Genomic DNA, 16,498 nt, shown 5'->3' with positions numbered 1-16,498 from the left:
TACATATGAATTAGGTATGTACCCACTTCAGCTATAGAAAGCAGTGATCTTTTTTGCTCAAACAGCACAATGAATCCTAGAATACAGGTTCAGAGGAAAACGTCTATTCTTTTGGAGTTGTGGGTGGAAACAGTTGAGAAATGACTCTGGATCGGGGTACTTGCAGTGTTTCTCTAACTTCTGAGAATAACTGAAGTCACTGCCTCCTGAAGATTTTGTATACGTGTTAAGTTACATCTGGTTATAAAAAGAATCTTATGGCACTTAAACCACTCATCTTAGAGGAAAAATTAAATTGTCTCCACAACAATACATTTATAATTCAATCATCTTGTTTCAGGCCAGTTCAGTGCTTCACTGCACCCTGGTTTTCATCCAATTAAAGGATTCAAACCAAAATTACATATTCAAGTATTATGATAGTGAAAGATCAGCTGTTTGCTGTCCACCACAGTATTAATATCGTCACCTAGTATAAATGCAATCCATATTTTGGATCAGCCAAAAGAAATGTTTCAGTGTAACTTAACTAAAAGAAGGAGGATATGAACAAGAATGCTTTTATTTAAAAAAATTACCATTGGTTTCAGGGAGCTCTCTGTACCCAACATCATTTTTATCTACAGGCACAACCAGACCTGCTCCATGAAATGTTTTAGTCACTACCTGAATAAGAGAAAAAAAGATTTATGATAAAACCCAATGATAAAAGCTATACAAGACACCAACTTGCTTTTTACCACTAGGGGTAATGTGCCCATGATTTACCAAGATATAACAAATTAACTTTGCGTCTAGGAGACTGAATTTGTAACAGTGGTCACCCTTGCCATCAAGTCTAATTACAACTTCAACATTTTACTTCTAAACTCTACAGTGATGGAACAATCTAGTTGGTAGATGCAGGGGGATCTTACAAGCACCGGGGGTACATCTAAACTACATTCTATTTTCAGGAAAAACCTTTCCCAAAACACCCATACACAAACAAAAAAAAGTAAGCCTCATTTAAGGAAGAGCAGTTTTTTCAAAAAAGGGGTTTTTTTCCCCAAAAAAATCGCGTCCAAACTACTTCCGCTTTTGACAGTGAGATGGGAAGAAGATATGCAAATTCTTCAGATTTGCATATCCTCTTTCAAAAATAGAACGTAGTCTAGACATAGCCTGATTGTAGGCAATACTATCTAAATGCATTCAACAGTTTATTCCTTTTGACAGGTTATACTGACAAGCTACTGTGTGACATCTACTTATGGGCATTTGCAGTTTTGTAAAAAGAAGAGTGACCATCAGGCTCACCGTGTTTATATAAGGCACTATATGATTTTTTTAAAGGTTTTTTCCCCCCCCAGTATCTCAGTTTGTTACTCCAGTTTCCTGACTATGCACCTTAGTTCTTGAATCTATTAGCGGAGGACGGGGTGTGTCAAGAGAAAAAAAAAAGTTGATAATGCTCAGTCTATCAAGCTTAGCATTTATTAGATTCCCATTAAAAACCTTTTGTTCAATACTGTGTTCTCAAAGAGAAACATCAGATCATAAATAGAGAGTCATAGAATCATAGGGCTGGAAGAGACCTCGGGAAGTCGAGTCGAGTCTCCTGCCCAAAGCAAGACAAATCCCAACTAAATTATCCCAGTCAGGGCTTTGTCAAGCTGAGACTAAAAAGCCTCTAGGGATGGAGATTCCACCACCTCCCTAGGTAACTCATTCCAGTACTTCACCATCCTCCTAGTGAAGCAGTTTTTCCTAATATCCAACTGTAACTTCATGCTATTTCAAAAGGTTTAACAAGTTCTTTAAAGTAATACTAACCCTTTTGTACCCCTAAAAATATTACTCATTCAGTTTGCCCCTTTTTGCTGTAGCTGTGGGCGAGTATTAGTTACCCCTCCATCACCATGTACAAACCTCCTGCACTCCCTAGTCTTTTCAGTCTGCTCTTTAGCAGAATTTGGAACTTGCAGTCTATTACACTGCAAGCAACAAGCCAGGCTTTTTAAATGAACACAATTCCAGATTTGCATGGCCATACCATAGTAACTCAATCTAAATAGTCAGAGTCCATGTGCAATGTTCCTCATTTGGTGAGCCTCCATTGCTAGTGTCTTGTGTACGTGAAGCGTCTCCAAATTATACTACCCTCTTGGTCCAAAAATTGACCCACTGATTTTTAGCTTATTTCTAACTTGAATCTATACCTAATTTCTGCTCCAAATATCCTTAAGGAAACTGAGTTTTCCAATTATTCACAGCAAGTTTGCATCTCAAAAATAGGTTTAAGAGTTTCCTTGTTGGAAAATTCATCAGATTATCCCTTCCCCCATACAAATAGCAAGACACTATCCAGCAAAAAGTTCTCTATTCATGTTAGTAGCTTATCAGTGGCCTACCGAACATACACACATTAAACTGCATTCTTGTACTTAAGTAGTTCTACACTTTTTCCCTTTGTGCAACCTTCAGTAAATGCCTCTTAGAAGTTAGTTTATTTTTAAAAAGGGTAAGTTTAATTGTACTATGAGAACTTACACATGAAGGTGCTGGTGACTGTTAAAGCAGCAGTCATGCCTGCTGACGGGGAGGCGGAGCAAAGAAGGTGTTGCAATTCAACAGGGCCCAGCAGCAGCAGCTAGAACCCCAGTCCCTTTAAGTCACTGCCAGAGCACGAGAAACACTAAGGACGGGGGGAGGAGGGGCAGAAAGAGAGAATGCCAACTCCTAGGTAGTACTGAGGGCCAGCTGCTCTCAGCCCCACCCCTTCTGGGAACACTGAGCTAGTCCCCTTGGCTCTACAGGCAGATGCTGCTCTCACAAGAAGGAAAAAACAGCTAGTTTTCCAAAACACTATGAGTTGATTAGTTTTTAAGAAAATAAATCAGAGTGGGCAGTTCAGTTCTTTGGCTCACTTGGATGTCTGCTGCCATCTAGACCTCACCATAACTCTTCCTTGAGTTCATGGATATTTGCACAGGGAATCTGGATTTTTTTGGGAGGGGCGGGGGGGAGGAGAGAGGAGGGAAGGCATGTTTTGAAATATATATAACAGGCTGCCTTACATTTGGGCTGGAGCCCCTTGGGCTAAATCATCCCTGGTTAGAACATTAGTAGAGCCTTGCACGGCTACAAAAACTTTATATCTGCATCCAAGCCATAAATATGGTCTATGGATATAAAGTGGATATCTGCAGATGTGTGGCTTTAGAGATGAGCCTCGTCTGATTCCAAATTTTAAAAGGCAGCAAGTAGTATGGGTGTGATTGAGAGAAGTACCTGAGACTTCCAGAGTCAACAGGTAGTGTGATGCTCAAGGAACAGAAGCCTGAAAATCCCTGTTGCTGGCTGAAGAAGCAGCTGCAAAAAAGAGCAAGACTGGCTCCTGCAGAGACATTGAACTATGAGCCAGCTCAAGGAAACAGGATTGGAAAGCCCCTTAACTAAGGGAAGAAATACACTGGAGTTTTGGTTTGAAGGGCCAGTCTGTACTAAAGAACTGAAGAAAAACCATTCCCCACCTGAGATCTGGAAGGGGGTGCTTAGGAGACAGTTAGCAGCCACCACGATACAGAGAGGTTTCCCGCAACACTAAAGGATGTACAATTTCATATGAGAAGTTGCCATCTAGAGTTGCCCATCTACAATTAAATCACTATATTAGGACTCAGTGAGCCAACCAACCCTATAGGCCTGCTAGCTCTCTAAAATAAAAGTATACCAAACCACCATTTTATAATAGTGGTTATTGACATCATATGATGTCCACAAGATGATGTTTATCTGGTGGACTATGTGTAATATTAGAAGTAGGCTGACTGTTTCTTGTACTGTGAAAAACTGCAGCCAACAGACTCCACTTTTCAGGCATAGGAATGACCAAGAGGAGCAGCTCTTCACACTTTTAGACAGACAATCTCACCCCTTAGTCAGTGCTCTGGAGACTGCTGCATCTAAACTTCTTAGCTCTCTGTCCTGTTCAGCCAAAGAGAAATACCTTAGTAACTTTTCTACCCTGCTGAGGGGAGGGAGGGAGGTGGAAAAGAGAGAGAATAGAGAAGAAGGCACCATACTTTCTTATCTCTTTGTTTCATCTTCATGGTTTTCTGTTCCAGCGAATAACCCAGTTCTTTTGCTGTTCTTGTAAGGCTTTCATCTATGTCTTTCAAAATAGAACTTCTGTTTTTATCTGTCACTTTCTTAAGCTTTTCAGACAAAAACAATCTGAAACAAAGACAGACTCATTACACAGCTGATATCTTTTTTCAGAAACAAACAATCTAATACTCTCCCCCCCCCCACCACACACACAGATCTCAATCAAAAAGGCATATGTTTATATCGATTTCATACTAGAGATAACATTGAGTGCTTGACTACACTTAAATAGTTTCAAATTAGGAAATGCTAAATAATTATGGTTACTTGTGTAGCCTTGTGCACATGTATTATGATGTAGTCTTCAGTTATATGCTCACAATATTTCTACAGGACTTGTCCCATAAGGTGCACAGGGGACAAAGAATACCTATCAACTGAAGCAGCTGTTACTTTTACTGTAATAATTCAATGAGTGGTTTCATGACTTGCTATACACCAAACACAAAGATTTGTTAATTTTCTTTTGGTCTTTAGTGCTGGATCAAAATGCCACTCAAGCCATTTTTATTTGCTCACAACACCTCTGGGAGAGAAAACTTAGGGTCTCTTGCCTGGAGTTATGTAGTGAATCACTGACAGACATGATTAGCAATTTGGAGCTCCTGGCTCATTCCTCCTACCACACTGACTTGCTGCCAGAGTAATACCCTATCAACAGCTCCCACAGACAACTAGGGATGTGACCAACTGGTCAACTATCCAATAAGCAAATGCTTATTGGATAGTCATGTAGACTAGTGGCTTCTGCCCCTTGCTGTCTTTATCAGAAGGGGGAAGGAGTTAAGCATAGGGGGTACTTCAAAGCGGCAGCACCATGTAGAGTCTGGGGCCAGACCCCGAGCTCCATGCAATGCTGCTGCTTCAATACACTGTACAGCCTGGGGACAGCTGGGCAGAATTTCAAAGCAGCAGCAACACATGAAGCCCAAGATCAGCTGGGGACTCCCCTGCTGACCCTGCATTCCATGCAGCGCTGCCACTTTGAAACGCTGCGTGCAGCCTAGCACTGGGCTCCCCGTGGTGTTTTTCCACAGTTGCAGCACCGCAGAGCCCAGGGTCAGCGGGGGAGTGTCCCCAGCTGACCTCGGGCTGCACGTGGTGCTGCTGCTTTGAAACTCCGTGGGAAAAACAGGGCCAGCAGGGGACTGCCCCACTGGCCCCCATGCTCCTGGCAGCGCTTTTGCCTTTGAAGTGTGGCAACAGCCCTAGCGCTGTTGCTACATTTCAAAGGAGAAGGTGCCCTATCAACTAATTGGGGACACCCCAGATGGCCCCAAGCCATACAGTGTTTCCAAGCGGCAGCATTGCATGGAGCCCAGGGTCTGGTCCCAGGCTCCATACGGTGCTGCCGCTTTGAAGTACCTTTCTGCTTCACATCCTGCCCCTCCTTCTGATAGAGGCAACAAGGGGGAGAAGCCACTAGTCTACTTAACTATCCAATAAGCATTTGCTTATTGGATAGCTGACCAGTCATTCACAATCCTAGTTGTCCATGGGAGCTGTTGATAGTTGTTTTAGTCAATTACTCAAAATTTAACATCCCTACTGACAACTCTTGCAGTTGCATGTGCTTCTGAAAATGAGGCTCTAAGTATCCCAGGCTGATTATCCAGAATATGAGGAACACACAGCTGGTGTGTCAACTGACCAAAAGTGTCATTTAAGTAGCCTACTTATGATATCAAGTTGGTGGCAGGGGCAAGGACCAACTGGATTTTCTTGTAGTCAGTTAACCTGCCTTAGCCAAAGGGTGGCCCATTTTGTTCCTTCTGGAAACTGAGCCCATTGCAGGAGAGAGGAAAGATGGAGAAGTGGAAGGAGCCTCTGGAGTGTGCAATCTTCCCTCCCTCCCCCCATATCCCAAAGCCAAGGTCCCCATTCCTTCCCTCCCATCAAATCAGTGTCCTTCATCATTCCCTTCTGCACCACATGCTAGAGGTTGTGTCCTCTTTCTCCCTCCATGCACTCCCCTTCCACTGCCATTTTTATTTTTCTTTATCTGACAGACAAGCCATTCAGTGTGTCCACATTTTATAACTTACTTGGCAGGAAAGGCAGGCTGAGATGGGGCTCTCTTGACATTTTCCAGAATAATGGAGGCTATTGACTGTTCCGCCTCCTAGCTCCCCCCCACTGCCCCGCCCCTCCAATACCAATTAAGTTGCAGACATCTGAAGAACATTCCATGACAGGTAACAGCCAACATGGATTTGTAAAGAACAAATCATGTCAAACCAATCTGATATTCTATCATCTTGTGGATAAAGGAGAAGCAGTGGACATGGTATACTTAGACTTTAGTAAGGCATTGGATACGCTCTTGCATATCGTCTTATAAAAAAATTAGGCAAATACAACTTAGATGGGGCTACTATAAGGTGAGTTCATAGCTGACTAGATAACCAGTCTCAGAGAGGAGTTATTAATGGTTCATGCTAGAAGGGCATAACAAGTGGGAGTCTGCAGGGGTCTGTTTTGGGACCAGTTCTATACCATAGCTTCATCAATGATTTAGATGATAGCAGAGAGCACACTTAAGTCTGCTACCAAGTTGGGAGGGGTTGCAATTGCTTTGGAGGACAGAGTCATAATTCAAAATGATCAGGAAAAACTGGAGAAGTGGTCTGAGGGAAATAGGATGAAGTTTAATAAGGACAAATGCACAGTCCTCCACATAGGAAGGAACAATTAGTTTCTAGACAGTCACTTCCCATTTTGTATGTGTGAAAGGAGTACTGCAAAAAGAGATTGAGGGGTCATAGCGGACCACAAGCTAAATAAGAGTCAACAGTATGACACTGGCAAAAAAAAAAAAAAAAAAAAAAAAAAACCACCACAGACACTTGTTAATGCATCCCAGAATAATGAGTGTTACAAGCAAGACAGGGAAGTCATTCTTCCATCCTACTCTATACTGATTAGGCCTCAGTTGGAGTATTGCGTCCAGTTCTGGGCACCACAGTTCAAGAAAGATGGAGAAACTGGAGAAGGTCCAGAGAAGAGCAACCAAAATGATTAAAGGTCTAGAAAACATGAGCTACGATGCAAGGCTGAAGGAATTGGGCCTGTTTCGTTTGGAAAGGAGAAGACTGAAAAGGGACATGATAATAGTTTTCAGGTAACTAAAAGTGTGTCACAGGGTAGAGGGGAAAATTGTCCTCAATGGCCTCTGATAGCACAAAGAAGCAATGGTCTTAAATTGCAGCAAGGAGATTTAGGTTGGACATTAGGAAAAGCTTCCCTTCAGGGTGGTTAAATACTGGATTAAATTGCCTAGGGAGGTTGTAGAATCTCCATCACTGGAGATATTTAAGAGCAGGTTAGACAGACATTCATCAGGGATGATATAGAGCAGGTCCGGGAAATAGTTTTTGTAGGGAGCAACTTCACCAATGTTGGTAGTGGTCGAAGGCCTTAGGTGGAAGGGGTAGGGCCTTGGGCTTAAGGGGCAGTACTCTCTAGGCACTGTGCACGGGGAAAGGTGGGGAGAAGGGGGTAGACTTCATGTGGTTCCCCATGGTTTGGGGGAACACAGGAGGTCTCTCTCCCTGTCACCCACCCAGAGGGAACCACCAGCCATTTTGAACTTGAAAGTTGAACAGCTGTGCGACCCAGTGGGGGAGAAAACGTTGAATACTCTGCCACTCCCAAGTCCTGGTTGACCTGGGGCAGGAGCACAGCAGGGCATGTTGCAGACTGGATCAGGCCCACCCCGATATAGACTGTTTGGTCCTGCCATGAGTGCAGGGGACTGAACGTGATACTCTTGCGGTCCCTTCCAGTTCTAGTGTTCTTCATACCTAAAACATTCTCTCATGTTTAGAATTGATCAGATGTCAGCTTCTTGAATGCCACTACAGATACAAGCCATTAAGCTCACTTTTACTAAGCCAACACAACTCTTTTCCCTCTTCCTGAAGCCCTTTGCCTCCTTCTCTGCACATGTTCTAACTTCAATTATCCTGTGTGCTGAATAAGGCACAGTTTGGGGGTTTTGAGAGGGAGGGGAAGAAAATGCAAAAATGCCTTTAGTTTTTGCAGGTAGCTTCCTTTAAAAGGAAATGAAGTGCAAGTTCTATCATCACCCATCGCCACCAGGGTTTGAACCATGGCTCTTCAAAACTAAACAGATTTCTACCACTTGAGATGTAGGATTTCATTAGCTGACATCAGGAGCAGGATATTTTCAGTCAATGATAATAAAGCAGTGGGTTATTTTTGCACAAGTAGCTTCATTTAAAATAAATCATATGGTCATGGATACCCCCCCCCCCCCAAAAAAGAGACAGGAAACGGAGAGACAATACATGTAAAAATGGATAGAATTTGGGCCTGCCATAGTAGAGAACAGGATTTTAGTCTCAGACTATGTACAATGAAGAGAAGTGTAAATTTTTTATATTAAGTTGCAACAGATGAAGAGTTAATGAGTCTAGTCTTCACGCAATCCTGTTCTCGGCTGTTTGTCTCTCATTCAGCTCTGAGCAGTTAAGGGACTTCTACTCCTTTTGGTAACCAATGGACTAAGGCAATTGTGGCAGAGAAGCCTGACCTCTTCCTCACTCCACAAAGGAAGAGACTCAGCCAGCTGCTTCCAGAGCAACTGCATTTCAGAGACCTAAATGAAGCGCATGCTGCTGCCAAAGTAGCCACTTGGCCTTCAGATGTTCAGGGGTTTTGGTATGCTGCTAAAATTAAATGATAGCAATGTAACCAACAGCACAGAAATTGAGTTTTTCCAACAGTTTGTCAGACAAGCCTGTACAGTAATTCATGGCACTATCCCCTGCCAAACAAAGAAGCCCTACTAGAAAAGGTCACAAGACTATCAGAAAGTGTTAGGCAACAAGACACAGGGATCACTGTTGCTCGTGGCAAGAATCACATGTATTTGCTCTCTAAAGACTGATTATTGTTAATACGTTAAACACTAGCTTTAAATAAACTTAATAGAAACACTTATTCCAGATGTTAGTGAGCATGAGTACACAAGTCACTAAGTTAGGATAATGCACAAATCCACACTGCAACAAAAGTTTACAGCTAAAGAGGTCAACATACTATTCTGTTTCTGATTGAGTACATGTCAGACCCATATCAAAAGGGAGGATAAATGACAAAGCAATTAACTTCTTGAAATATACTATTATTGTAGTCTATTTTATAGGCAACCTCAAAAACTCAGAACTCTGAAGGAAAGTAAGCTCCTGATTTAAGAGTAGGAATCCTACATTTTGAAGGGAGAATGCACCCATGTGGCAAGAACATGAAATACATCTTCACTTGGATTCATCGCTGCCTGGGTTGCCAATTGCAGATATATGTTCACAAAAACAATTAGAACTGTCCATACTGAAACTATTTTACAGTCAGATTCTTACACAACAGAAAGATGGATAGAAGCAAACAAAAAAAAAGTACAGTTTTTTATTCATACAGCACAATAGCAATGTAATGCTAGTTTAACCTTGCTAGCCACATCAACATCTTCCAACTTGTGTGTGCCTTTGGGGATGAGGCAGGTGATAGGCACATATAAGACAAAGAACCTTTTAGGCTACAAGGCAAGATTCAAGGAGGGGGCAAGCTGCAGCAGGAACACAAGCGGCAGCAGTGGAGGGAAGTTTGCAACACCAAAGAATTCAAAGTCCATCACCATAGGCAGGTAAGAGCAGTCCCCACCAGGAGAATCCCACCCTTTGCTCCTGCCCCAAGAACTGTAGAGCATCTGGATCCGCTCTGCAGCATGGAGCTTGCCCAAGAGGCAGGAAGCTCAGAGGGTTTTTTAACCCAACATGGAAGCGTTTTTATGGATTTCATAAACCAATCCAATTATAGGCCTTTTGAAACTGTAAATTTACAGTTTTAGCAACCCTGGTCCCTGCCCAAACATTTTTTGCATAAACCAAGTCTTCAGTATCCTCTGAGAACACATCTATACTTCTTGCTGACATATACCACTCTAAAGCTGTACGTTTAAATTTAAATCTAGTTTTCTCCAACTTCTATTTCAGGAAGAGCATAAGAGGAGAGTGTTGAACAGCCCAGATGTACTCAGTTAAGACATCTCATATTAGTACTTTTGAAGCTTAGACAAAGACTAAATTTAATTTAGTTAGGACCCAAATTGTAAACCTTACTTGACTGCAGCAAATACATTGTCACCAATTTGAGAAATTACACAGCTTTTCTTGGCTTCATTTGAACCAACCCATACTGGAAGTTCATCTGGCACATCCCTATAAAACAAAATATAAACAGTTTTCCTCTTTAAAATAAAATTAGCATGCGCAAAAGGTGTTGAATGGAACACTGCAGCCCGAAGCCCTACATTTAATTACTGGACAGTTAAAAGCACAGGTAACAATCCATCAGCCCATCCCTTTGCTTCTTAGAGACCACTACTTTAAAACGGTAATTATTCACTACAAAACAGCAGAGACTACCAAAAGATTAAATGCAGTATTTAATTACACTATATTCTTTGTACAGTAAGCTTCCGATAATCCGGCACCTTTAGGACCCAGGGGATGCCGGATTATCAGATATGCCGGACTATCGGAAGGGGGGGCTATGAGGGGTCTAGGGTGGTGTGGGGGGATGCCACCCCAGACCCCTCATAGCTCCCCTTCCAATAGTCCGGCTCTGCCCCAGGCATCCCCGATTCAGCCGCTGTTGGTGAGTTTCAGCAGCAGCTGAATCGGGACACCTGCAACAGAGCAGCTGGGGTGCTGCTGGGTTGGTCCGGTAGCGCCGCCCCTTGGCGCTGTGAGATCAACCTGGCAGCACCTCAGTTGCTCTTGGGGACACCTGGGGCAGAGCAGCTGGGGTGCAGCAGCTGGGGTGCTGCTGGGGTGGTCCTACAGCACCAAGGGATGGCACTACCGGACCAGCCAGGCAGCACCTCAGCTGCTCTGCCCCAGGCATCCCCAAGTCAGCCGCTGCTGAAACTGACGAGCGGCTGACTCGGAAGCCCGAGGCAGAGAAGCTCTGCCTCGGGCTTCCCGGAGTCAGCTGCTGGTCAGTTTCAGCAGCAGCTGAATCGGGGACCTGTCCAATCGCAGCTGTGGGGAATCATTTGCTCCAGGACATCATGGAAGTAATTACAGAACAGTATGATTAAATACAGGGTTTGTTTGGTTTTTAGATCTTTAATTCTCACCACCAGCCCTTTTAATTAATTTTATCCTATAACATTAGCTACTTAAGATGATGGCTGAAGTGTCATCTGATGGAAGGGGGTAATACAGTTCTAGCATATGACAATGGTGCACAGTTCTTACACTGCTAACCTTCGTGGAAATGGAGAAAAAGATAATACACATTGTAGAAGGGTCATATCTAAAACGAAATACCTGAAATATCCCATGTGATACTGAGTTTTGCTATCCCCAGCAATTATAGTCTGAAATTCAGGGGGATCATAAAAAAACCTCCAGTGAAGGTTGAAGTTGAGATTTGCTGATGTTGCTCTTTTGTGTTTTCCAGCAAGAATATCATATGGTCCAACTAGCTTAAGTCCAATACTTGATACGAGCGCTTCTGCAAAACAAAATTTACTATCTGATACTGTCTCATACATGCAGGAAGCAAGATCTCACCCATCAGGCATTTCTCAATGGCAAGTTGACAAACAAAATTGAATTTGTCTTTATTATAGCACATATAACCTTTCAAATTCACATTGCTTGACTTTTTTTAAGATTTAAGCAAGCAAGCAAGCAAACAAAATCAGATATGAGTACAAACAAGTTATTCTAACCAGTGCATTTAAAGCTTTTAGTACTCAGATGCGGACATCTTTGTGCAAGGGAAGCTATAATGCCCTGATATCGGTTGTTTTCTCAAAAGAGAAAGTTTGTAACCACCTTAGCGTAGACTCATAAAAGATTAGGGTTGGAAGAAACCACAGGACATCATCTATTCCAGTGTTTCTCAACTTTTTTTTTTTTTAAATGAAGTGCCCCCCTTTTAAAGAAAAAAAAAAAACGTTTTTTTAGAGAAAGGGTGAACTTATAATTTATAAGTACCCCCAGTACTACAGTTTTCAGACACACAAGTTTTTCTACCATTGCAACACATTTGTTTAAACAAGTTAATTGTAGCCGGGCAGGCAATGAAATTAGGTGTAAAAAGTATAAAAATAATAAAGCGCTGTCAAATTTAACACAAAAATTCAGTTCTCTCTAAATTTCAGTTGTATTGATGTACTCCCCACCCCAGACTTGGAGTATCCCTAAGGGTACTCGTACCACTGGGTGAGAAACATTGTAGTCCATCCCCTGCTAAAAGTAGAATCAACTACAAATAAATCATTCCAGCCATGGCTTTGTCAAGCCTGGCCTTAACCTCTAAGGATGGAGATTCCTGCTAAGGACTCTTGTACATTTCAAAGCTGGCCCTGCATGCAGCCTGGAGTCAGCAGGAGTTCCCGCTGGCCCCAGCCTGCACGCAGAGTTCCACATTCCTCTTTTGAAGCGTACTAGGGACCCACTAGTAAATTAACTGCTAGTTAACATCCTTAAAATGCACATCCACACGCAGAATTTTAGTAATGTGTTTTGTAGTCTATGATATACTTTTTGCCCAGCCTAAAGTTATACCAATGTTGGAACCTGCCTCTAAACTGGAAAATCATTCTAAAAGCTTTCCATTCACCTTTGCCCCTAAAAACTGTGGTCAGATCGCTTTGGGAAAGGGAAAAGGAACAAAACAAACAAACAAATGACAGTTACCTGTTTCTGTAACTAGTGTTCGACATGTGTTGCTCATGTCCATTCAACTTAGGTGCATTCGCTTGTCCCATGAACCAGTGCCAGAATATTTTCCTTAGAAGTACCTTTAGGAAAACCACCTTAGGTGCCCCTGTAGTGGTAGTCACAAGCCATGTTATATAGGGCACCTCTGGTCCTTTTCACACTTACTTCTTGCTAGACAACTCCGTCAGTAGAGGGTCAGTGGAGGAGGAGGGTGGGAAGTCAGACATGAGCAACTCATCTTGAAGAACATCAGTTACAGAAAGGGGTAACCATCCTCTCATTGAGTGATTGCTTATGTCCATTCACTGACATGCCGACTGCAACACAGCTCTTCCAAAGGCAGAATCCTCTTTGGCTTGTTGCAGCAGTGCATGGCAAAGGTGTGCACAGAGACCATGATGCAGCCTTACAAGTGCCCAGGACAGGAACTTCAGCAAGGAAGGCCACCAAGGAGTCTTGCAATCTGGACAAATAAGCCCTGATCATCAAGGGCAGCTCAGCACCCACTAGCTGATAAGCATGTCTGAATGCAGGAGGTTATTCAATTAGACACTCATTGTCTGGAAAATGGGAGCCTCATCATCCGCTCAGCATAAGCAACTAAGAGCAGGGGTGATGACGGAACAAAGCAGTTCTGCCAATATTCAACACAAGGACACTATGAACATTCAAGTACGCAGCTACCTCCCCTTGGAAATCACATGAGGCTTCAAGAAGAAGACCGGGAGGAAAATATCCTGACCTGTAAAATGCAGAGACCATCTTAGGTAGGAAAGCTGGGTGGAAGATTGTATATAGGGGTTTCAAAATCAAAGCCTGTATCTTAATGATCCTCCTAGCTGATATAATAGCCAGGATGAAGGGCACCTTCCAGGACAGGTGCAGAAGGGAGCACTTGGCCATCAGTTCAAAAGGCAGACTGGTAAGCCTGGAGAGGATCAGCCTAAGGTCCCGTTGAGGCTGCATGCTCTGGTCTGAGGCTAAGTCAAAGAACTGGAAGAGACCACAGGAGGTCAAGTCCAGGCCCCCGCCCAAGGCAGGACCAATCCCAACTAAATTAACCCAGCCAGAGCTTTGTCAAGCCGAGACTTAAAAAACCTCTAGGGATAGAGATTCTACCACCTCTCTAGATAACCCATTCCAGTGCTTCACCATCCTCCTAGTGAAATAGTTTTTCCTAATATCCAACCTAGACCTCTCCCACTGTAAATTGAGACCATTGCTCCTTGTTCTGCCATCCGTCACTACTGAGAACAGCCTTTCTCCAGCCTCTTTGGGACTCCCTTCAGGAAGTTGAAGGTTGCTATCAAATCCCCCCCCCCACCACCACCACTCTTCTCTTTTGCAGACTAAACAAGCCCAAATCCCTCAGTCTCTCTTCATAGGCCTGCGCTCCAGGCCCCCTAATAATTTTGGTCGCCCTCTGCTGGACCCTCTCCAATGCATCCACATCCTTTTAGTTCTGGGCCCTCCACTATAGGGCACAATACTCCAGATGTGGCCTCAAAGCCCTATAAAGGGGAATAATCACTTCTCTGGATCTGCTAACAATACTCCTCCTAATGAGCCCTATTATGCCATTTGCCTTCTTGGCTACAACAGCACACTGTTGACTCACATCCAGCTTCTCATCAACTGCAGTCCCCAGGTCCTTTTCTGCAGAGCTGCTACTTAGGCAGTCGGTCCCCAGCATATAACAATGCTTGGGAGTCTTCCGTCCCAAGGGGAGGACTCTACACTTGTCCTTGTTGACCCTCATCAGATTTCTTTTGGCCCAGGTCACTCTGGACCTTATCTTTGTCCTCCAGTGTATCTACCTCTCCCCCTAGCTTAGTGTCATCTGCGAACTTGCTGAGGGTGCAATCCATTCCCTCATCCAGGTCATTAATAAAGATGTTCAACAAACCGGTCCTCGAACAGATCCTTGGGGCACTCGTCTAGAAACCAACTGCCAATATGACATTGAGCCGTTGATCACTACCCATTGGGCATGACAGTCTAGCCAGCTTCCTATCCATCTTACAGTCCACTTAGCCAATCCATAGTCCCTTAACTTGCTGGCAAGAATATTGTGGGAGACCGTATCAAAAGCTTTGCTAAAGTCAAGGTATATCACGTCCACTGACTTTCCCATATCCACTGAGCCAGTTACCACACCGTAGAAGCTAATCAGATTGATCAGTAATAGTCAACATGGATTCACAAAGGGCAAGTCCTGCCTGACCACTTTCTCCTCCTGCAAGTGCCTCAATAGGATTCCTTAAGGATCCCCTCCATGATTTTTCCAGGCACTAAGGTAAGGCTGACTGGTCTGTAGTTCCATGGATTGTCGTCCTTCCCTTTCAAAAAGATGGGCACTACATTTGCCTTTTTCCAATCATCTGGGATCCCTCCTCATCTCCACAAGTTTTCAAAGATAATGGCCAAAGATTCCACAATGACACTTGCCAACTCCCTCAGTACTCTCAGATGCATTAAATCCGGGCCCATGGATTTGTGTGTGTTTAGCTTTTCTAAATAGTTCCTAACTTGTTCTTTCACCACCAAGGGCTGTCCATCTCCTTCCCATACTGCGTTGCCTAGTGCATTTGTTTGGGGAGCTGACCTTGTCCGTGAAGACAGAGGCAAAGAAAGCATTGAGTACTTTAGCTTTTCCCACATCATCTGTCACTAGGTTACCTCCCTCATCCAGTAAGGGTCCCACACCTTCTCTAATTGCCCTCTTATTGCTAACATGCCTGTAGAAACCCTTCTTGTAATCCTTCACATACCTTGCTAGCTGCAATTCCAATTGCACTTTCACCTTCCTGATAACTCACCTGCATTCTCAAGTACAGGCAGTCCCTGGGTTACGTACAAGATAGGGACCGTAGGTTTGATCTTAAGTTGAATTTGTATGTAAGTCGGAACTGGCGTCCAGATTCAGCCACTGTTGAAACTGCCCCAGGCGTGTCCCGCTGCTGGTCAGAGCAGCTGGGGTGCTGCCGGGTTGGTCCAGTAGCGCCGCACCTCAGCGCTGTGGGACGAACCCAGCAGCCCCCCAGCTGTCGGCGAGAAAAGCCTGGTCTGCTGGGGGGGGGGGGGGGGCGCACTAGCTGCACCTCCCCCCTAGCAGACCAGGGAGACGCGGAGCGGCTTTTCTCGCCACAGAGGACGCGGGCGGTGGGACCGCCGAGACGCGCCGTGGTCCCGCCGCCCGCGTCCTCCGCGGTGAGAAAAGCCTGGTCTGCGGTGCGTCTCGGCAGTCCCGCCGCCCGCGTCTTCCGCGACGAGAAAAGCCGCTCCGCGTCTCCCTGGTCTGCTGGTGGGGAGGGGGGGGGCGCGCTAGCTCCGCGTCTCCCTGGTCTGCTGGGGGAAAGCGCCCCCGCGCCGCCAGAGGCGGCGACAGTGTGGGGAGGCTGGGCCGCCCCTCCCCCGTTCGTAACTAGGGGTCCGACTTTAGTCGGACTGACATAACCCGGGGACTGCCTGTAATATACTTATACTCCTCCCTAGTCAACTGTCCAAGTTTCCACTTCTTGTAAGCTTCCTTTTTATGTTTAAGCTCACCAAGGATGTCCCTGGTAAGCCAATCTAGTCGCCTA

General features: G+C 44.3%; 1 protein-coding gene across 2 annotated transcripts in view; it reads right to left on the bottom strand.

Annotated features, from left to right (window-relative positions):
- Window positions 1-16,498, bottom strand: part of HPF1 (histone PARylation factor 1) — a 29,547-nt gene that overhangs the window by 1,320 nt on the left and 11,729 nt on the right. For both annotated transcript variants that reach the window (XM_006111675.4, XM_075930196.2), the window contains exons 3-6: window positions 11,511-11,697; window positions 10,296-10,394; window positions 4,068-4,218; window positions 579-666 (exon numbers count right to left, since the gene is read on the bottom strand). In XM_006111675.4, coding sequence (XP_006111737.1) covers window positions 579-666; window positions 4,068-4,218; window positions 10,296-10,394; window positions 11,511-11,697 — 525 coding nt within the window. The remainder of the gene's footprint in view (window positions 1-578; window positions 667-4,067; window positions 4,219-10,295; window positions 10,395-11,510; window positions 11,698-16,498) is intronic.

Source organism: Pelodiscus sinensis, chromosome 4 (assembly GCF_052426305.1).
Source record: "Pelodiscus sinensis isolate ZL-2025 chromosome 4, ASM5242630v1, whole genome shotgun sequence".
Lineage (NCBI taxonomy): Eukaryota > Metazoa > Chordata > Testudines > Trionychidae > Pelodiscus > Pelodiscus sinensis.
This window is presented reverse-complemented; position numbering and strand designations above follow the sequence as displayed.